The sequence below is a fragment of the Trichosurus vulpecula genome, chromosome 4 (assembly GCF_011100635.1).
Source record: "Trichosurus vulpecula isolate mTriVul1 chromosome 4, mTriVul1.pri, whole genome shotgun sequence".
In the NCBI taxonomy this organism is placed as follows: Eukaryota; Metazoa; Chordata; class Mammalia; order Diprotodontia; family Phalangeridae; genus Trichosurus; species Trichosurus vulpecula.
Window position 1 is genome coordinate 127,822,917 of NC_050576.1, and position 23,550 is coordinate 127,846,466.

Genomic DNA, 23,550 nt, shown 5'->3' on the forward strand with positions numbered 1-23,550 from the left:
TAGATAATTCTTAATGTAGTATTTAAAAACAACACACCACCACCAAAGTCAAACAGCTTTTAAGTGCTTTATGGTGATTGATCTCAGTTTTTGGCTTCACAGAAGACATTTAGAAAATTCCTTCACATCCCATTGATTGTCTGCCAATATGTGGGAATAGAATTTTCTTAGTTTGATTTGCACTCTTCCTCTCCCACAGGACTCTCTCCTTTAAATCGCTAATTATTGGGTCTTCGTGATGTTTGAGGTATTACAAATCTGTAAAAATGGTGGGCATGCTTGTGATCTGTTCAATAACATTAGTGAAGCCCAGTAATGTGATACTGCTTCTTCTCCTGGAGAAGAGAGACGTGACAGACGTTACTTAATTGTAAAATTTACCCATTTAAAATTCTAGTTAAGGCAAAATAGCTTCAAATGAAAACTTATGGCCTGGAGAGAGAACTGTCACTTTTTGAGGGTCTTGTTTATTACTACAGCATCAAGTGGCCTTTATTTGGCAGAGATCTGAGGGAAGATAATGGGCTGGGTGTCTGGAAGCCGGTTGTGACCTTAGGATTAAAAGGTTTAAGATGAATTAAAATACAGTTAGAAGTTTTGACTTTTTTTTTAATGGTACTAAACTTGGGAGAACATGTTTTTATGGAAGTGCTTTTAGACATCCCATTTGGGGGCTTGAATAGAAGCTGGGGATATAATTTCTCATAAGTCATCAAATAAACTAATTAGTCAAATTAGCTGTTTCCTAAATTCTCTTCAAAACTTTGATAAATATTGAAGCTATGTGACAGCTTCTTCCAAATTTTCAGTATATCATTGCAAACGAAGTCTGCACTGTTGTCACTCTAACTGCAAGCATTTGACCACATGGCCTTTCTTGAGCTGATGTTGTGTTAAAGCTTTTCTTCTCTCTCTCTCTCTCTCCCCCAGTCCCTCCAACTTTAAAGTGAAGGAAACTTCTTTCACTTACAGCCAAAGAAACAGGTGAAGTTAATCCAAATGCTAAGACACATCCAACTTGATGAATCAAATCCAAGTTCTTCATAACATGCTGCAACCTTCCTGTTTCAGGCATCATTTCCGGAGTGCTTAACATTTGAGGTGGCAGCTGCTACCTTAGTGTAAACTATTCAGCATTAATTGTACAAATTATAGGTCGCTCCCCTTACTCCTTGCCTTTTTAGTGGCATGAACTTTTTTTTTTTTACAATAGTCTTTTCAGGAGCCAATACAAGGCTTTAAATAAGTGTCTTCAAAAGAGTTAGATACCTACTTAAATTATACTGTTATTCTTGTTCAGTTGTGTCTGACACTTTGTGACCCCATTTGGGGTTTTCTTGGTGGAGATACTGGAGTGCCTTGCCATTTCCTTCTCCAGCTCATTTTATAGATGAGGAAACTAAGGTACACAGGGTTAAGTGACTTGCCCAGGGTCACACAGCTAGTAACTGTCTGAGGACAGATTTAAACTCAGGAAGAGGAGTCTTCCTGACTCCAGGTCTGGCATTTTATCAACTGTGCCACCTAGCTGCCAAATTGTACTAGTACTTTCTAATTTCATTAAGTCATACTTGAAACACTCAACGGAAGAAAGCATTTCTACCTTTCATTTGGAATTGTAGCTATATTGAATATTTTTAAGGTATGCATTACATCAGTTGTACAAATTACCATTAATCCTCAGAGACTTAGGTCTTAAAAAAAATTAGCTGACTTGACAGAAGTCAGACTTGGAAAGTATAGGAATACTAATAAAAGCAGATGACCCACTTGCAGTAATATGCTTTTCCCCCAGGATATTAATGTTTACTTTAGTTAGGTGCATTGCTTGGTATAAGTGGTAGAATTATATGGCTTGGTAATTTTAAATGAGATACTTTTAAAAAAGCATATTAGCAAGACTACATTGATTTTCACAGCACGCAATGTTAATAATGCCCTTAGAAAATCCCTTTAGGGGATGTTTCTGCTGATTTTGAGAAAGATGCAATTGCCTAGCCAGGTGTGGATTTCCAGAAAAAAAAATATACTGAGGACATACTCTAAAGTTCAATCTGCATTAGTAACATTTTCTTCATCCCTTTGTTGTTGTTGGTCCTTTGTTTTCAAAGAGGACCAATGACATCATCACAGGGTGATGTCTTGACTTGCATGTGAAGTGGATTTAAGTTAGGTAGAGTTGTGCAAAGTTGGCAGCCTCACTGTCTTCCATGGTCATCTTCCAAAGTTGAATAGCAAGACAAAAATCAAGATGACTGTTGGCAGTGGATGATCTTGGTGTCTTGGATGGATCTTGACCATTCACAATACCTGCTTCAGCCACCTTCATGACCACTGGAATAAATTGTTCTCATCCACCCATTCCACTGGGGGAAGTTTTCCTATGCTTGGGGTAGATACTACCCCCCCCAACTCACTAACAGATTTGAGACCAGTCAGTTACCCTCAACCTGGTTTAGCTCATTGGTTTTATTGTGGTGTGGTTGCTGCGCATGCTGCAGCTTCTTGGAACCAACACCAACAAAAAAATAAATCAAGCCTTGATTTGTAGTATTTGCCAATTTCTGAGTTGTAAATGCTCACACTGAAAAATTAACAGTCAGCTCCTTAACTGACTCCAACATGCCACTCTGCTTGTCAGTTCTTCTAGATTTGAAATCACCCCCTTAATTTTGAACTAAAATTTCTCCTCCCTTACACGCATTAGCTCATTCTTGTTGGAGATGGTAAAACAGAAGGAAAACAAAATGAGGAAATTTAGATTTTGGTACATAGACTAACAGTATTACCTTGAAACTTTTCCTTTTGAGAGTTTATGTTCTATTTTCTAGCATTTCTACACACCTAATCATGTGAGTGTGTGTATATATATATATAAAATATGTATGTGTATATATATATATATATAATATATATATGTATATATACATATATATGTGACTATTGGTTGCTAATATGAGATAAATACATGTATTATGTATTCACGGCAGCTTACCTAATTTCTAATTTCCATATGGTCTACATACTTTCACTTTACTATTGTAGTCAGATTTGCAATGGCTAAGTATGTTGACTGCAGAAAATATCTTTCTGAGATTAGTTTACTTTTGAACTGTTCATCTGAATAAAATAAAATTCATTTACCTTCTTGGGTTTTTTTTTTTTCCTTTCTGTTCTGTCGATATTAGGCAGCAGTAGGATAGCTGTACTGAGTGAATGACCACAGACAAGTGCCTTAGGCTACTCTGTAAGACTGACGTTTATAGAGAAGATGCTGACCTGTACTGATTGATACAAGTTACTCAACAGGAACTCCCTATGTCAATGGAATTACAGGTCTAGGCCAAAGAAAAAACATTGTTACATGTAGAGATATATGTAAAAATATGAGGGCCGTGTTAAAGAAAAAACTGAAGAAATTTGGAATATAAAATCTCTCTGTGGATATTTGTTTATAATTGATATTTTTAAAGGCTTTGTAGAAAATCCAAAAAAAGTGATATTGGTTATTTGCTATATCAGCGTTAGAGCCGTTCTTATCTATCTATTCCTACTTATATGCATTTGTGCTGTGAGAACTTTGGCAAAGAGGGGACTAATGAGCTCTTGGGACATAATAATGATAATACTTCCTTTAATGATTCCCTAGAAATTTTGTTGCATTATCAGCATCAATGTAAATAAAGTTTATCCCATAACTCATTATTTCCACATTCTTAACAGACCCTTATAAAAATGTAATGATTGTAAAACAGAAAGCTTGGTTTCATTCTGTCCTTGGTTTGGATTCACACAAAATTGTTTCAGGTTGCTTTTTTGTTTTCATTTGAGCAAAGCTAGTGAAAGGAACAGAACTGAATTTGATACTAGGTAATCCTTTGTAGTCTAGGAGGCTTTGAAAAATGTATGAATCCCTGGATACTTTAGGGGACATATTTAACATAACTGAAAGCAGAATTCCAGAACTTCAAAGTAAAAAAAAAAATCACTACATAATACTTCAGCAATCTTTAAGATCAAATTAAAGTTTTTCATGAGAATTGTACGGAAAATAGTAAATAGTGCCACAAGTTCTAATGGAAATAATATAATTCATGGTGTATGTAGCCTTTCTCTCAGCATTTATTCCTTTCCTATTAGGGAAAGAGAATGTCTCCAATGTGCAAATGGGTTATGCTGCAATAGCTGGTCAATAAATAAGTTATTTTTCTCATAGAACAATGGGTGCATAGCCCCTAAATCCTATTGAATTTGTAGCCTACTTTCTTTAACTTTTTTTTTGAAATTTGTGTCATTTAAAAAAAATATTTTATATTTTCTTAAAATGACACATCTTAAATTTAGTAATTTATTACAAATTTGTGGGGTTTTTCCTGGATTGAAATTTTGATAACACAACATTGTGTCATGTAACTGTATACTATTGTATTGTGAACAAATCATTACATGCACTTATTCCTGCCGATGCATGCTGGACTTCCCAACAAAGCTCAATATGCTCCTGCCAACACTTGCTTGTTAAGACCTGTTGGTGGACTTGGCCACTGATAGGTTATAACTTGCGTTTTGTGTGTTTATTTGGAAAATGATGTAATCACTATGACTTTAACTGTTATGCAACAGAAGAAACAGCTACAGATGGTTTTTCAAAATTTTCTTATCTTTTCTTTCCTTATGCTTCCACTGCCCCTTTATTTTTATTCAAAGCTCCCCAATTGCACCTGGGGCTACTAATGCCCCCCTATCATTCTGGCACCCCAGGGGGCAGTATCATGCACTTTGGGAACATATAGGGGAGAGTGCTGGATTTGAAGTCAGATGACCTGTGATCTTGGACTAGTCATGGAGTCTTTCTAGGTCTCAGTTCCTTCTCTGTGAAGTGAATAGTTTGAACAGAAAGATCTCTTTCCGGTCTAAATTTGTGATTGCATGATGCCTGGGAAAGAAATTAAGACTATGGATTTCTTCTTAAATCTATTTTTATAGAAAATGTTTTTGAGATAGCATGGTGGGAGGAGGTAGTAGGCTTTAAGGTTTTGATAGAAACCTGTTAATTGCTCATTCAACCTCCCAAGCAGGTAGTTTCTGGTGGAAAGAAAAGGCAAGGAAGGTTTCAACCAAAATAACAACAAACAACAATAATGATAGGAGGGCAAGTTCACTAAAGATAAATTCTCACTGAGGAGCCCCTACCACCAGAGGCTGCCCCTGCACAGCTATCAGGTTGTTAGCTTACTTTTTATTCACAGGAGCCACAGAGCTTAGTCTTCTGCAAATAGGGAGGGCAAACGTGGTATGTTTCTGTTTCTGCCCATACCCATAGAACCACACAAAACGGTGAGTCTCTCTACTAGCAGAGACTGTGAAAGGACTAAAACAGGGGCTCCAGACCACATGTGACCCTCTAGGTCTTCAAGTGCAGCCCTTTGACTGAATCCAGGCTTCACAGAAAACATCTTTTTATTACAGGGATTTGTTCTGTGAAATTTGGATTCAGTCAAAGGGCCATGTTTGAGGACCTATTTGTTCTGTGAAGTTTCATTCCATTAAAGGGCCACACTTGAGAACCTGGAGGGCCCTGGACTAGAAAATGCCTCCTATTTCTCCAGATTATCAGAAAGAGTGAAGCGTCTATCCACATCCAGAGAAAGAAATTTGGATTCTGAATGCAGATGGAAGCACGCTATTTGCCCTCCTTTTCTTTTGTTGTTTTGTTTTGTTTCTTCTTTCTTGTGGTTCCTCCCATTAGTTCTATTTATTCTTTGCATCACAACTGATGTGAAAATATGTTTAATATGAATACATAAGTAGAGCCTATATCAGATTGTATGCCATCTCAGGGAGAGGGGAGGAGAACGAAGGGGAGAAAATTTAAAACTCAAAATCTTATGGAAGTGAATATTGAAAACTAAAAATAAATAAATTAATTATATAAAATTTTTTTTTTAAAAATAGTGAAGCATTCCTGAAATAATCGAAGTGATTCAAAGGGAAAACAAAGTGGAAAAGAAAGAATCTGAAGAAACAGAAGGAAATCCCAACCTATGGCAGGAGGTTGGAGGGTCAAAGAAAGGAACACAGAAACAAAGAACGGAAAAGGACCAATGAACCTGTGAAGCTGTACCAATGAAACTCTTTCACTGAGGTGGAAGCTGTATCCTGTGAGGAAGAAACAGCTTCTTGTGCCCCAGGAAATCTACAGGTACTGCCAGAAGAGAAAAGACCAAGTCGTGAGGTACTGAGATGGCCAAGTGTTACTGATCTGACCACCCATTTCAGCTTATGCCTCTTGCCCATTTTTAAAGGGAAAATAGATAGGCAAAGAGATCTACAACAGTAGATCCAATACAACATTGTGCTGGAAGAAGTATTGGAAGAAAGATTAATGTTATAAAATCAGGTGGCTCTTGAGAAGAGCAAGAAGAAAATGATTGTTCACATAAGGAACAATTATATTTCCTTATTTGCAACCATCTTTTTAATAGATTGTACCTCCTATTTCATTTACTATAACAACCTGGCATGGATTTGCTCATCTCTGCACTGTAGGATTTGCCTTACTATTTAATATTAAATTTGACTTGAAATAGGAGGTACAAGTAGAGTTGTGAATTTATCCAGCCATTTGTGAAAGCAGTTTAGAACTTTTCTTCCCAAATTAATAAACTGACCATCCCTTTTGACCCAGCAATACCATTATTAGGCCTGCACTCAAAACAGATTAAAGAAAAAGGAAAAGGCTTCATATGTACAAAAAGAAAAATTATAACATCTCATTTTGTGCTGGCAAAAACCCAAAACTAAGGTGGTTCCTTTCATTTGTAATGACTGAACAAATTATGGTATGTGAACGTGACAGAATATTAGTATTATAAGAAACAAGAGAGGGGACATTATCAGAGAAACCAGTTTTATGGGTGTGGAGGGAGAGGAAGAAGGGAAAGAAAATACGTGCTTGTTAATCAAGAAAAAAGAAGCAATTTAAAATATGGGGGGAGGGTGCAATGGACAAATCTAGGTTACTTCTTAATAACTATCCAATTATCTAATTCATTGAGTGACACCATCATTTTTTAATGGTGCTATGCTCATCTGGATACAGATACATACATATCTTTCACACTAGTCATTTAGATCAAAGAAATTGTCATTGATCTAAATCTTAGTTTTTGCATTTTACCACCTGGAATTTCAGGTCTCTTATTAACATGACAGAGATGACAACTCAGTCTTCTGTAGGTGTGCATCCCTTTGTTTCCTCTCCTGAGACTTAAGGTGTTGATGATGTCACAGAATAAGTAAAATCGCTTCTCTCTGTATTGTTCTTGTCAAACAAACCCTATTACTTTACTTACAATGTTGATATGTAGTATCTTAGCATCTTTTACATTGTTGTTTTTAGTTTAAACTTCTGACTCCAAAGATGCAGCTATGAAGCTGTATGAGGTTTCTTTCAGGATTCTGTTCCCCAGGAACTTTATAAGCTAAGTAGTTTGGTTGGCTATCATGTGAATTAAGATTATATCATTAGCAAGAATTTAGATGATATAGAATGATGGTTAGCCAAGCTCAGGTAATGCACTCAGGTGTATTGAGATAATCAGTGAGATGTCATTGAATGCCTCAATGGTGTAGTTTTTCCTTATTTGCCAAGTGGAAGATATTTATTGTAAGCATGATTGAGACTGTCACAGAGCAATTAGAGCCAATTGCCATTGAACCATCTAATCCTAGGAGGTCTGGCCTTTTTCTTCCACATTTCCATGCCAGTGATTTTTGATCTTCTCATCAGTTCCTTTCTTAATCGTTGTTATAGTGAAATGATGTCAAGTTACTTTTACTTTATGGAAAGGTTTGAGTCAGTAAATGATCACCCATGCCTCTGACATGTCTGGCACCTGTAAGATGAGAATTGACTGAATTCTGTATCTGGATATGCAGACAATATGAGAAGAGGGATATATTTATCTGGTGTACTAGCCTTTCTTGATGAGTATATTTTCATTATCTTGTACTTTCTAATTTTAAAACATTGTATTGCACAAATTGATAGAGAGTTATCTTGGGGTTAATGAGCTAGATACACCTTAAACCCAAATCACTCTGGCTCTCACTGATTGGCCAACAGTAGGTCCCAGCCCAGGCCTCACTTGGTCATTCTTTGGGTTTTGATGGCTCAGTGAGCAATTGTTTCTCTTTTAGCCAGACACCCTGAGGGTCTTCCCTCCCCAATTGGGCATATAGTACAGGCAAAATGTTAACTGTATTCAGTGAGCAGCTCATTTTTCTGACTAAAAAGATTTAGAATTAATCTGATTAATCCTTACTCAAAAAGCAGGTAAATCCTGTTCAAAATGGTTACATTATGATAGGCATCTGAGAGCTATTCAAAAAATCAACTTATTATATAAGTTCTTTGGTTATTATTAGGCAACATCTTCCTGTGTTATTATTATTTTCATTCTGATTACTTGGTAATCATACAAAACATGGATTACAAAATAATTATTGACCAGAAACCCTGCAATTCAAAACTGCCAAAGCACTTAGGACATAAAAATGCCAGCTGAAAAGGTGAAATTTGAGATTTGAGCTTGCTGACTTTTGATATATTGATATTGGCGTATTATGTTTATGAAAGGCAGGAAATTCACTCAAATAACTTGCTTTAGGGACTTATCACATTTCAAGCCAGAACTTAAAGAAGAGCTTTCTTTTGGCAAGTTATATACCTTATTACCCTGGGGAAAACAAGTTATTTAAACACAGATTTTTTTAAAAAAAACTATTCATTTTCTTTTCCAAATTCATTTTAAATTCTTTCCAACTATCTGCCCTTATACACATAACAAAGTGTTAGTATTTGCTGACTTCTATCAAGTCTGGCCTTGTATACTTACTAGTTGTATGACCCTGGGCAAGTCACTTGGCCACTGTCTGCCTCGGTTTCCTCATCTGTAAAGTGAGGATAAGAACAGCACATACCTTGAAAACAGCACATAATGTTTGTAAAACACTTTGCAGACCTTAAAGAATTGTATAAATGCTAGCTATTGCAGTTGTTATTATTATTTCATAGCCTTTCCCACCCTCTTTTTCCCTGGCATACTTCTTTCCTGCCCACTGTGTTACAGCATATGTGGTCAACTGTTTTAAAGAGCAAAACTTTTTTTTAAACTAACAAGCAAGTTGTGTACAGATTATGTAAATTTTATAGGCATGTTATGTTTTTGGCACAGGTTTGAATCATTAATTGGTTTAGTTTATGTGCTCCTTTTTTCCACCCATCCCTGCCTCCCCTGACTCTCCTCTCATAACCCTACCTCTGCTCTGGATCATCTGGCTGACCCATTAGCCCCTCTCCTTGGAATTTTAATGCAAATTCATTCTATACTCAAACTGATTCTAAATGTTCTTCTGGAAGATGAAAATTGCTGCATTTAAGCCACCAGAACCCCCAGCTCAGCTGGATATTCTAGACTTTATCCACAGAAATTCCCTGAGCCTACTTTTCCTCTCTTCTTGCTTTTAATGCTTTTTGATTGACTGACCTTCACAACTGCAGTCTTGATTAGTTCATCTTGGGTTCTCTGCAGCATTACATTATCTTACTCATAAGCCCCAAGCTTCTTTATAAGTCCCAATTTCTTTATGACCATTTTCTTAGCATCAACAGCCTATTTGGATGGCAGAGAGTTTACATCTACCTTGCATCTATTAGCATGTTAAAAATCCTCATTTATCCCACACATATTGCCTTATTGTCATTGTCTTGCTTTTGTTATTAACGTTCTCAAAATTCCATATTTATATTTAATCACATCATTTCAGCCTTTTTCCAGTAGGCAGTTGGTGAGGCAGGACTAGAACTCAGAGACTGGGGCTGGATATATGAATCTGGGAATCCTCTATAAAGTGATGGTAACTGTGGGACCTGGTAAGATCATTGTGAGAGGATATAGAGAGAAAAGTAAAGATATCTTAGGCAGACAGAACCTAAGATTAATCAATAGTTAAGGAACAGTCCATAGATGATTATCAGCAGAGGAAACTGACCAACGCTGCTAAGAGGAGAGGAAAGAGCAATGAAAACCTAGAGAGGAGAGATTATCCAAGAAGATGGCACAATCAACAGTGTGGGTCAAGAGGATAAGGGCTCAGAAAAGGCCTTTGGTCTTAGTGATTATAAGATATCGGTGATCATGTGGGAGATGAAGACTTTAGTTGAGTAACTATTTCAGAAGACAGATTGTATAGAGTTGAGGAATGAGAGAAGAGAAGTGGAGGTAATGAATGTAGACATGTGGGATGATTCCAAGGAATGGAACCAGAGGGGTTGGCTTTGGCAAGGGTCATATTTAGAGCTAAAAGAGACCTAACATCACACAGATGCTAAGTGGCGGAGCTTGGGAGAAACACACCATGGTGGGAACCCCACCTCTCTGACTCTAAATCCAGCACTCTTTCAACCGCACTTACCCAGCATCTGTTTGTAGAAGACAGGACTATAACCCAGGCTGTGATTAGTCCAGCACTTTCTATCATTAGGGTGGAGGTTCCTTGAATCAATTAAGTGCCTCACCTCATTTAAAGTACCTACCTTAATCAGGTGAGAGCAACCCTATTGCTCTAATCAATTGAAGGCATTAAAAGAGGTGGAGAAAAGCTTTTGATATGTTTAGAAGGAATGAAAGCCATTGGATGGAATGAAAAGATACTACACAGCAAGTGTATTGGCATGGGTTGAGGATAATTATTCATATCTTGTGGGGCATAGAAGAAAACAAGAACTAATTTGAACCTGACCATACCAATGGCAGGCCATAATCAGGTGGAAGCTGCTCCAGCCAAGCCTGTGAGAGAGAATTGCTCAAGAGGTAGGGGAAGAGAAAGCTTCTGTCTCCTCTTCTTCTCCCTCTCCCTTTTGACCAGAGGATTATTACCTTGTGAATTTCAAAAAAGTTGGAAGATTTTGGACTTCACATGTATGGCATAGCAGTTCCCTGGAATAGCAGTGGCTAATAGCATTGTCTGCATTCTAACTTGTGGACAAACTAGACCCACTGAAGAGAGGCAGCTTGAGAACTCTACAAGGAGTTCTAAGGGGAAATTGTGAGGATTCTACTAAAGGAAAAAAAGATTTCCGTCCAACTAAGATCTCTGAACTGCCCCTTGGCTATGTGTGATCTCTAAGCTTGAGCCTGCTTTCTCTTGAACTCTGCATGCATTTGTGGAAGCATGTCTTCCTGACTCTGGGGCAGATATTCTATTTCCGCTGTTCCCATTATACCCTTTGTAAATTTTTGTTTCTAAAATTGTTTGGCTGAATTGTTACCAACATTGAACAGAGCACTGGGCATGAAGTCAGGAAGAACTGAATTCAAACCCTCAGAGTCAAGAAAAGGATGAGAAAAGCAGTACTGGGGTATAATCTCAAAAATGATAAAATGATATCTATTTGAATCCAGAGCAAACTGACCAACACCATAGTAATGCAAGTCATTGTTCAATTTACCAAACAATTGTGCTCATTTCACACTCCAGCAGGGTTGTGCTTAAGATTCTGCAAAATAGACTGTGGAGAAAGCAAGGGAGTTAGAAAAAAAATCTACTTCTACTTCATTGACCGTACTAAAGCTTTTGGCTGTGTGGATCAACAAAACGTGGCAAATCCTCAGAGAGATGGGAATACCAGATTATCTTACTTGTTTCCTGAGGAAACCTGTATGTGGGTCAAGAAGCAACAGTTAGAACAGAACATGGAACAACTGATTATGAGAATCAATTGAGATCATATTTGTAAAGCAGTGGGCAAACTTTAAAGTACTCTATAAATGCTATCTAGGGATCCATCCTCAACTCTGCCTCTCAGAATCCCTGACTTCCTTCACAAGGCTTAATTAAGGAAGTTATCTTAAATGAAGACCTGACTGATTATCCTACCTACCCCCATATTCTTTGTACTTATTTGGTATGTAGTTTGCACTTACTTATCTGCAAATATGCATTCCATTTCCCCCAGTAGAATATAAGCTCCTTCAGAGCAGAGACTTTGTCTTAGGCCCCATGAGGGGGCCAAGCGTATGGGAGCCACTTAATTAGTATTAATGAATGAATCCTTCCCACCTGGGGTAATTAGAGGGATGCATTGTCAGACCTGTAGATAAACCAATGTAAATTATGTCCAATAGTTATTGCTATAGTTTACATATGATTCTTTTTCAGAAAAGCAAAACAGAATTGTATTAAATTCACATTTTAATACAGTGATGTTGTGAGTTCTGCAAAGTGTCCATATCTAGTATCAGAGTTCGATGCCCAATAACGATTCTCCAATAGAAACGACTTGGTGGCACAGTGGATAGAGCACTGGACCTGTAGTCAAGAAGACTTTTTCAAATCTTCCAGTGTCAGACACTTATGAGCTGTATGATCCTGGACAAATCACTTAACCTCTGTCTGCCTCAGTTTCTTCATCTTTAAAATAGGGATACTAATAGCAACTGTCTCTTAAGGTTATTGTGAAGATCGAAAGAAAAGATAAATTTAGGAAGCTCTTTTCAAACCTTAAGGTGCTATATAAATGTTGTTACTATTATTATTAATTACAATGAAATGGTTAAAGGACATAAACAGTTCTCAAAAGAATTGCAAGCTATTAACAACCACATGAAAGATACTCCAAATCACTAACGATAAGGGAAATGCAAATCACAACAACCCTAGTGTTTCGTCTCATACCATTTAAGTCGACAAAGATGGCAGAAGATGGGAATAGTCAGTTTTGGAAGAGTTATGGGAAGATAGCCCACTAAGCACACATTGCTGGAGGAACTGTCATCAGTACAACCATTTTGGAAAGCAGTCTGGAATGATGCAAATAAAGTGACTACAATGCCTATGTTTTTTGTCTCTTAGATTCCATTGCTAGGCTAACATCCTAAGGAAGCCAGGGATAAGAATAAAGCCTCCATATACACCAAAATATTTATGGCAGCACTTTTTTGTGATGGCAAAGAATTGGAAACAAAGTAGATACACATTGATTAGGGAATGGCTAAACAAATTTGGTACATGAATGTAATGGAGTATTATTGTGCTATAAAAAATAATGAATGTGATGGATACAGAGAAACATGGAAAGATCTACATGAACAGATGCAGAGCTGAAGGAAGCAGAACAAAGAAAACTATATACAATTACAACAATATAAATGGAAAGAACAGCCACACACATACAAAAATCAAAAGTGAATGTTGCAGAATTAAGAATTAAGTCATATATCAGCAAGGCAATAATCACAATATAGATTATAATTGTCAAAATGCCTATGTGGATTTGTATTGCAAAATTTGAGACTCTCCACATAGAAGGTAGAAGAAGTAAACCATTTATTCAGACACCAAAGAAAAAGATCCCATAATCAATAAGTCCACAACATCACAGCAGAGAACCACTCCATCCCACAATCTTCTGCCCCCTACTGGGGCCTTGCCACCAACAAGCAAACTTACAGCACGGCACTTCAAATCTAAATTAATATTACAAGTCATTATAAGAATGACTTGAAAAAAGAGATTTGAGAGGATGCTTCCAACCCACTACCTATGGACAACTGTAGGAGGTCTATGTGCAATGTTGCACATTGCCTATGTTTTTGGACTTTGTCAATGTATTAATTGTTTGTGTTAATTTTTTCCACTCTTTTTCTTTCCTTTTTTAAATTAAAAATATAGTTTGTGATGAGACAACTCTCTGGGAGGAATTGGGGGAAGGATACTGGGGAAAACCACGGTGATATAAAAAACAAAATACCTGAATAAAAACTTAAAAAAAAAAGCTATTGAAACAAAATTCACATTTTAATACAATGATCATATCTCTTCTGCTAAGTATTCACATTATGTATGAGAGTTTTAATGCCCTATTCCAGGAGCATATTTGCTAGCATGCTCGTTGGCATCCTGTGCTCAGAAGCTTTTGGCGTATATAGTCTACAGATGTGTAAAGTCTGAAATAAAATCTTCTCTATGGGAAATCCATATTTGTTCAAATTTTTGTGGATGCAAACTGAAAGGAAGGAATATCTTCCAGCATTTCCCATAGGTCTTCCCCCACAGATTAAAATGAAATTGAGAAAATCTCAATTCCATTTTCTAAGCCTGAGAGTTCAGAAAGTTTTATTCTGAAAGCTAAGTCTCTGTCAACCAGTAGAAATTCAGTGAAGCTGCTACTATATTTGGTTTAATTTCTTTCTTTAGCCTTCATATTTGGATTGGGAGATCAAGAACACCATTTTTCCTTTTTTTCCTCTAGTTTCTGCTGTAAATTACAGTGACTTGTAGGTTGAACTTGACCATACCACTAAGAATTTTGTCAACTATTTAGAGACTTCTGGTAACAGTTGAGTTGAAAAAATAATAAATTTGCTTAAAACTTTAAAAAATTCTGCATACTGATTATTTTTTCTCTCACATCCATACAACTTTGTGCATTTTATATCTCCTAGAAAATAAAATGATTTGTGGCTGACTAATGCTGGCATAGCATGCCTTCTCTTTGTTTTTCTCAGAGTAATAATCATCAGCTTTTTCCCAAAGATTTTTTTTTTTTTAGCTATCAAACATTTATTTTTAATCCATCCCACCTCCTCTCCCCTCTTCCCCACTGACTTTTACATCTGGTGGTTCATTTTCCATATTACTTGGCTTAATATCTTGATTATTTCTTTTCTTTACCCTATTTTTAGGGCTTCGTTGACCTAGAAGCAGACTTACACTTTAAGATGTTTCCTAAAATATCCAGCCTTCCAGGCCCACAAACACCCCACAGACTTTCAGCACCTAGCATAGTGCCTGGTCTATAGTGGGTGCTGAATAAATGCTTGATGATTGATTAATTCCAGGATGAGCACATGCAGCAAAATTACCCTTCAGCCACAAATCACTCATTTTTTTTGTGTTATTTCAGAAATGTTCGGGTGCTCATCTGAGATAGGTGTAATTAAGATCAGGGCTAAGGGGAAGGGAGGATGAGATGAGAGGAGTTGAGGAGGGAGAAGTATGACCATGGAGATGAGGTAGTTTTATATCAAGGAAGTGCTAATGGTATTGGTCAGACCAGAAGGGGAATTTGTTAACGAGTTATGCTTAACTTTACATCTGTTTTCTATTACTGATTTGGAGTATCTTTAATTTCTGCAGTACTGACTATTTTAAAATACAGAAGTCTTCCCAGGCAATTAATTTTGCTTATTTTAAACTAGATTGTAGGGTCCTTGAAGGTAAGGACTATATTCTATTTGTTTTTATAGCTTTCCAGAACCCAGCACAGTGCCTTGTGTAGAAAGCTCACCTAGCCAATGTCTGTTGAATGAATCAATGCTTCTATTACATTTGTTGTTTTATGTCCCTAAAGGAATTTAAATTTTTGCCTGTCCTTCCAGCATATGTATTTCTGAACAAGGACTCATTTTACTTTGTTTTCTTTTATAGCAAAGAAGTTGGAGCATGGCTATGAGCAGTGGAAACAATGATTTCATGGTTCTGAGCAATGGCGACATTATGTCCAACTCCAGTACCCTTACATCTTGTGATGGAGACATTGCAATCCAACAGCATCCATCCAAAGAAGCACCCCGAACAAAAGTGAGTCCAAATGGATGCCTCCAAGTTAATGGCACAATTAAACCTTCTTTTCTGCCTTTAGACAACCAAAGAACCCCCCAGATGTTATCACAATGCTGCCATCCTTGCCCATACCATCACTCTTTGAATAACCATACCAGTCACCAAGAGTGCCATTCCCAAGCTGGTCCCACAGCACCATCTCCTGTGGCCTCGTGTTGCATGCAGCCACCCTCAGAGTATTCTGCATCTCTGTGTCAAAACCATTCACCTGTATATCAGACTGCCTGCTGTCTTCAACCCTCTCCATCATTCTGCCTGCATCATCAGTGGCCTGACCATTTTCAACATCAGCCAGTGCGGCAGCATATAACCAACCTAAGGTGAGTGTTGTGAATGTTTTGATGGTTCTTTGGCATTCAGCTAATTCTGTGTGTGTGTGTGTGTGTGTGTGTGTGTCTGTGTGTCTGTGTCTGTGTGTATGTGTGTGTCTGTGTCTGTGTCTGTCATCCATCCGTCCTGCTTGTGCTCTGTGTGTGTATGTGTGTCCTGCTTGTGCTTACCTCCCAATAAGAATGAGGAAAAGGATTTGAAGAAAAGACTGCAAAGCAATTGTTTTTGCAGGTTTGGCATGGTAAATGTCAAATCTATATAGTGAATGCAAAGCGTGAAATTTTATTTTATTCTCCTGACTTTATCGTTTTTGTTTTTTGTTGACCATGAGAATTTCTATTTTGTTTAAAACTCATTGTAAGAAAGATTTATGTAGTACAGTTAGATTTAGATCATCTTTTTCTTCCAGATTACAGTACTTATTTTAGGCAACTGTATAGTGTAATTGGAAGAAATGCAATTCTTTCAGAAAAAAAATTGTTAAGCTGTCAAAATTATTTAGGGGGGAAGTACCTTTTAGTTTAAATAACTTGTAACTAGAGACTACCTACCATGTTGCCTGAATTATAATACTAGTCAGTATTCCCTCACTCTCACCCTCAGCTAGAGTTGAGAGATTGTAAGTGGTTCTGAGGGTTTCCACCATACATGCCATCTGAGGAGAGAGAGAGGTTGGGCATGTAGGTTGATATACTGTGGACACTAATCAGATCACATGGATATTAGGTTAAGAAAACTTGAACTCTAAAAATTATTTGGAAGAAAGATACTACCCACATGCAAGGTGCCTTACAAACTAGTACTAGTTTGTTAATGATGCTTATCTTTATGGGTGTCACACAATCTTATAACTTCCTGTTTAGAATCCATTCAAATTGTTGTTGTAAAGACTTCATTTCAAACTTGTATTGGACACTATGCTCCTTTTCTGTCTAGAATTGTTTATTTATGGAAAAATCATGTTTTTCCTCATATCTTGGTAGGAGAAATTTAATATTAAATGTGAATAGATTGATGTTGATATACTAAGTTCGTTTAGATAGCTTTTTGCCATCCATTTGCATGAAATATAGTTAATATTTATTATTCAGATTTTTTGTGACGAGAGATTCTTAACAAGTGATCCTTTAACTTAGATTAAAGCTCCTGCTTTTGTTAATAGTAGGCACTTTTAATGAAATGTAAGCATAAAATAGAACTCAGCATGTCATATTTATTTTTCCATTTCTCATCAAGGAATTTTAGCTTTGTGTAGTGTTGAATTGTTGCTTTCATAACTGATACATACATACAGCTGGGGGATGGTAGGGGCTGATTAGAAATAATGATACAGGGTAGACTACAGAGCATTTTCAGATCCATGAGATTTAAAGGTGCTAGGAAAATGTGAGTCAGTATGGGGAGCCCTTAATTTGTTTCTACTTTCTTTGTGTGTGAGATTGTTTGGAGTGATGTCTTCGTGTGTAGGTGATATGGGATACACCTGAGCTATGGTAACACATTTTGCAAATACCAGGTATTTTGTAAAGGCCAAATAATGATGTGTGTGTGTGCGGGCGTGCGTGTGCATGTGTATGCATGTGCGTGCGTGCGTGCGTGTGTGTGTGTGTGTGTGTGTGTGTAACAGGAGAAACTAATCTTTTAATTAGAGCCAGAACTAGAAAGTACATAACAAACTGCTTATCTTTTCATCAGGTTTCGAAAGTATTTGAGGGTATTTGTTTTTTAACTTAAAAAAAGTTGATCTGAAATTATTTACATATTTACTTCTCAGATCTCTTTGTCTTATATGATTTGGAAATATTGTAATTATGCAACTTATAAAACTATTGCAGTTTCTCTCTAGTTTTTTTTCTTACAGCTTCGATTTTAAGTTATGCTTTTTCAAAGTTTCATTTTAAAAGATGCCATTTTAAGAGTAAAACATCAACCAGCATTTGTTAAAAAGAGGTAGTATCATGTTTTGAAGCTAATGCCCTTTTAGAGAACTTTGTATAACATCTTAAATCTTTGGACAAGTCACCAATTCTTTCAATATAACAGACTGTGTCCAGTTTTTGCAGCCTTAGGCCTAGCATTTGTCAATGATCTAATTTTAAAGGAATGAGAACCTGACATATGCTTTTAAGTTTACTAGTGTTTTTAAAGAGAGATTGAAAAATGCCACATTTCTACAAGCAAAGTCTCAACAAACTGTGGAGAGCAAAATGTTGGGGCAATCTTTCCATGGCCTTAGAATTTGGACTTTTAGATAAAAAACATGCATCTGAAAAGAATTATATATCACCTCCATTTTAAAGATACTACCAGAGAACTTGTTACATGAACTCATTTGTGTATATGTAACAGTGTTAGGGGAAAACTATGATTTTTGAGATACACACACACACACACACACACACACACACACACACACGCACGTCCCAAAAGTCTTAGTGTAGTTTAAAATTACTAAAGCTCAACAGTTGCACTAAGACTTTTGGGACACCCTTTATACAAACATAAAAATTGCTAGTAGCTTTTGTATTTACTAATTCCATGAGAGGTAGCGTGCCAAGTAATTGGAAAACAGGACTCAGGGGGTACTCAGAAAACTTTTGAGTATTAGAACGGTGGGAGAGATGACAGCAACAGTGTAATAAATAATTGTAATGGTAATACTAATAACTGACATTTTATAGAACACCTTGAGACAAAATGCTTTACATACGTATCTCACTTGAGTCTCCCAACAACCTTGTGAGGTAGGTACTCCAGGTATCATTATCCCCATTCACCCCAGAAAGGTTAAATGACTTGCCCAGGGTCACTTGGACTTGAAACCAAGACACTCCTGACTCCCACTCCAGGACTCAGTTAACTGTGCCATTGCTATTGTTATTATTCAGTTGTGTCTGAATCTATGTGACCCCACAAAGAGGGGAGAGAGAGAGATAGGGAGAGAGAGAGAGAGAGAGAGAGAGAGAGAGAGAAAGAAAGGAAAAGGGAGAGAGAAAATACAATAAGAGTGGGCTGTGGTGGTTTGGGAAAAGAAAAGCAAATGAAACTTGAGTTGAACCTTGAAGGATGAAAAGGAATTAGGCAGAGAGAGATCAAGAGGAGAGAACTATATGAATTAAGGAAGATGAGAATAAGCATCTAGAACAGGGGTGGGGAACCTGCATCCTTGAGGCCGCATGTGGCCCTCTAGGTCCTCAAGTGCAGCCCTTTGACTGAATCCACACTTCACAGAACAAATCCCCTTAATAAAAGGATTTGTTCCATAAAACTTGGACTCAGTCAAAAGGCTGCACTGAGGATCTAGAAGGCCATATGCGGCCTCGAGGCTGCAGGTTCCCCATCCCTGATCTAGAGGACAAATATTAGAACAGTTTGACAGAGATTTAGAGTATGGTAGTAGTGGGAAATAATATTCTCCATCCTAATTCCACATCTAAAACTCTGTATTGTCTGGTTCTCTAAAAGACTACATGGCCATATTCTTTATTCTGTAATGAGCTAGAAAATATTTCTCTGGAACCAGTAATATTGCCTTTGGCTTTGCTGAAATAAGTTATAAATTATCCAATTGGGACTTTCTTATTGCTGTATTAAGGTGAGAGGGTAATAGTATTATTGTTCAAATTATTATGGAGTTTTCCATCCAAAAATAGCATTTAAGTTTTCTGACCTAAACTATACTTACCTTTTAATTTGGTGTTGCAAATATTCTTGATTGCAGCACCCTTACCTTTCCCATAAATGGTCCCATAACTAACTCATTATCATGCTAGGAAACCTGTGATATTTTTGGGTACTTGCCAAAGACACTTTTCTACAAATGTGATTTCATAGGCAGATGGTCACCTGGGATGCCTCCTGTGGCACACTAGTGGAATTGGAGCTATAAAGCTTTAGGAGTGCTTTGGTTAGAGACCCAAAGGAATCTAGACCTAGCTCAGCCAATACCTACTCCCCCTGCTGCCTCTTTGTACATATTGATCATAGTTATTGCTATGTTTCTTTTCAACCTGTTTTTGATCACTTTCACTTTTTATTGCTACTTTAATTTCAGAGTAGTATTCCCAAGCATTTCCTTTTTCATCACTTAATTGGTCTTTGTGGCTGGGCTTTTTTCTTTTAAAGGTCAGAAGTAAGAATTTTTTTGTTTATTTTTAAGGGGAAATTATTACTATTTAGGAGTCCTACCCTTTATTATATTATCCAGGCACGAAATGGTAGTAAAACTAAAGACTTCTTCTGGGAATGTACAGTTCAGGATCTCCAGAAGTCTCCTATAGCATTATCTCACTTTGCTTCATCCTTCTATCAGTCTATCACAATCTAACCTTTCCTGTTGCTCTAAAATCTTTATTATTCTATTTCACCATAGAATTTGATTAAACAAAAATCACGTAAGAGCTTTTATTATTTGTCTAAGCATGAACATCAGCATTTGCAGAAAGACTAAAAGATCTGTTCTTTTTCTAGCACATGAGGCACATTACAAACTCTTCTGATATTAAGGCTGTATACAAAGAACTGAAGTTCCTAATTCTAAGGCTGAGAATAATCACTTACAGTAAGCACTTTTCTCATCAACATCATCGCAACTACTATTTGAGTGTTCACAGTGTGCTAATATACCACTTCAACTTGTAGAAGAGACAAGAAGGAAAGAGGGAGTTTAGGGTGTAGATGACATGCTTGTCTAGGATGCAGATGACACAGAGATACCTAACCTGCTGGATGGCAGATTCAAGATCCCAAAAGATATTTATAGGCCAGAATGATGGACCATATTAAATAAAGTTGCAGTTTTATAGGGGTAAACATAAAATCCTATGCTTGGATCCAGAAAATTAGCTTCACACATATAGAAAAGACAACAACTTTGGTGTCAAAGATCTGGGGGTTTAGTGAAAGACTGGAAAATAAGGCCATAGTACAGCATAACTACCAGAAAAACTCATGCTTACCCTAGACTGCATAAGAGAGGCAAGGTGGCTTGAAATTATGGTTGTTCCACTTGCCCCAAGTGGGGAAGATTGAAGAAGCTGAGGTTGGAATTGCAAAGAGAAAGAATATGCTTTCTAAGAGCACCATCCAAAAGTCAAATGGGATGCCTTTGAAAACAGTGGGTTATATATAGGGTGTGTGTGTGTGTGTGTGTGTGTGTGTGTGTGTGTGTGTGTGTGTGTGTGTGTAAAGGTTTTGGGTTGGAGTAGTCCTATTTAAGCTGAAAAAGAACTCTGTTCTGGGCCATTTCCTTTAGCATTTTGATCACATAGAAGCCATTTTCACTGTCAGAGCCTTATTGGGATCAGCCCGAAATTCTCCCTCTCCCCTTTCCCACACCTTCTACTCCCCAGTAAACAAACTAGCAACTGCTTTGGGGTGAATCATAGCTAGAGGGGAAAAAATATTTCAGCCTAAACCAGGAAAAATTGACCTATAGCATTGGAGGGATATTTGGCCACACTCTACTCTTTCTCTTTGTTTTCTTTCTCTTTCTTCTTTCTCTCTTTGTTTGCTCATATTTTTATCCTTTACTTCTCTACTTCTTCAATTCTTTATTCTTTCCTGCTGAGACCCAGCAGTACCTTTGAGCAATGCTTAACCCTGGGTTAATAATTATGTGATTGTATTTCTTTATATCCTTATGCCAACTGCCATGCCTCATAGGGAAAAACAAGTGGAGAAGCCTAGAGGAGTTGTACCTCATTTTTTTTTCTTTTGCCTCTTTATCCCATGGGAAGAGGTTAGGGAGGGATTAGACCTGTGATTTCATTGGTATAGATTACTCTCAGGTGAGGAATGTTCTTCTACCAATGCAGGTCAGCACCTTCTCTATAATTTATACTTTTGTAGAGTTGTCTAGAGTACTTGAGGGGTTAAGTGATTTGTACGGGGTCACCCAGCCATTTTTGTCAGAGACAGGACTTGAACTCACATCTTCTGCCTTCTAGCATGGGTCTCTGCTACTGGTAGCTCTGTCTTTCACCTTATCCCTAAATCGTCAAAAATTAAAAAAAAAAATTAAGTGGCTATTCATTTTCCTTTGGGGAACAAAGGGATGTAGGATAATGTAGTTGAGTTTTTGTTATTGTTTAGTTGTTCAATTGTGTCCAACTCTTCCTGACTCCATGGACCATAGCATGGCAGGCCCTTCTGTCCTCCACTGTCTCTCCAAACTCATATTTGTTGTTTCCATGACAATATCTATCCATCTCATTCTCTGCCATTCCCTTTTGCCTTCAATTGTTCCCAAAATCATGGTCTTTTCCAGTGAGTCCCATCTTCTCCTTATGTGGCCAAAGTATTTAAGCTGTAGCTTCAGTATTTGACTTTCCAGTGAATAGCCTGAATGAATCTCTTTAAGTATTGACTGATTTGATCTCCTTGCTGTCTCAGGGACTCTTAAAAGTCTTCTCCTATGGATATTTCTCTATAGCACCATAGTCCATGAACCTTTTTTCTTGTGAATCCTCCAGGGAATTTTGGGCAAGTGTCCAGTGTGGTAATCTCCTTATGAAGGTTCATTTTAGGAGAATTTTTGTAAAGTATAGTCTTGATTTCATGAAAGTAGATTTATTTTTATAGATCTTAAAAACAGACAAAATTAATAAAAAGTGATAATGTTTGTAAACTTTTAAAAAATGTTCCAGGCTTTACTTGCCAAGGCAGTTGACAGTCAACTGGAATGAATACATTTTTATTATTAATATTCTCTTAGAGACTTTTCCCTTACAACCATAAATTAGTAGACTTAAGAGTCTGCTGAATCTCAGATTCTGTGTTGCACCGTATATAATACTTTTTCAGAATACCGAGCTTAATTGGCCTTGACCTTAATCACAAGTCTCGCTCTCAAAAAAAAACCCCAAACCCAAAACACTGCTTCATAAAATTGAGTGGTTGAATCATTGTGAATTGTAGACAGATGCATTCTATAGCTATCCTTCTTCCCTTTCCTTTTTACTGCAAGTTGCTTGGCAGATGTCTAAGAATGAGGGAGAAATTTTGAGTAGTTCAAGGGTTTTTTTTTAAAGCCCTTTTAAGGAGGGATGGGAGCATCTGCCAAAGAGTGAGGCATAAAGGCAAAACATTGTCATGGAACAGTTCCATCTCTGATTCCAGGAAGAGGGTAATTGTTATCAAGTGTACTCTCTTCTCTCTCTCCAGAGCTTAGCTCAATTGCTTCTCGGTGTAAATACAAAGAAGGAATAAATCCGAATCTTTGGAGGAGGACTTTTCTTGTTGCAGTATTTTAAATAATTTTGACTACAATGTGGCCATATAGAAGCAGTTTTCATTTTTTAGAAAAGCCACATATTTAAACGTGAGCAGGTAATGGAAAAAGAATTGGAGAATATAAGCTTCAGAAACTCTTTTGGTGTGGTCTTTGTTTTCCTGGTGCTTCACATAGTTCCCTGCACAGAAATGTTTGTTGAATTGAAGTGATTTGGAGTCAGAAGGCACGGTTTGAATTCTAACACCCAGCCGGCTCACCATGCTGGAGCCACATATCGGCATCAGAGAACCCGGGCT

General features: G+C 37.2%; 1 protein-coding gene across 1 annotated transcript in view; it reads left to right on the top strand.

Moving 5' to 3' along the window:
* Window positions 1-6,132: 6,132 nt before the first annotated feature.
* Window positions 6,133-23,550, top strand: part of DISP1 (dispatched RND transporter family member 1) — a 73,375-nt gene continuing 55,957 nt past the window's right edge. Inside the window, exons 1-2 of the mRNA XM_036757515.1 lie at window positions 6,133-6,202; window positions 15,496-16,010. Coding sequence (XP_036613410.1) covers window positions 15,511-16,010 — 500 coding nt within the window. The 5' untranslated portion in view covers window positions 6,133-6,202; window positions 15,496-15,510. The remainder of the gene's footprint in view (window positions 6,203-15,495; window positions 16,011-23,550) is intronic.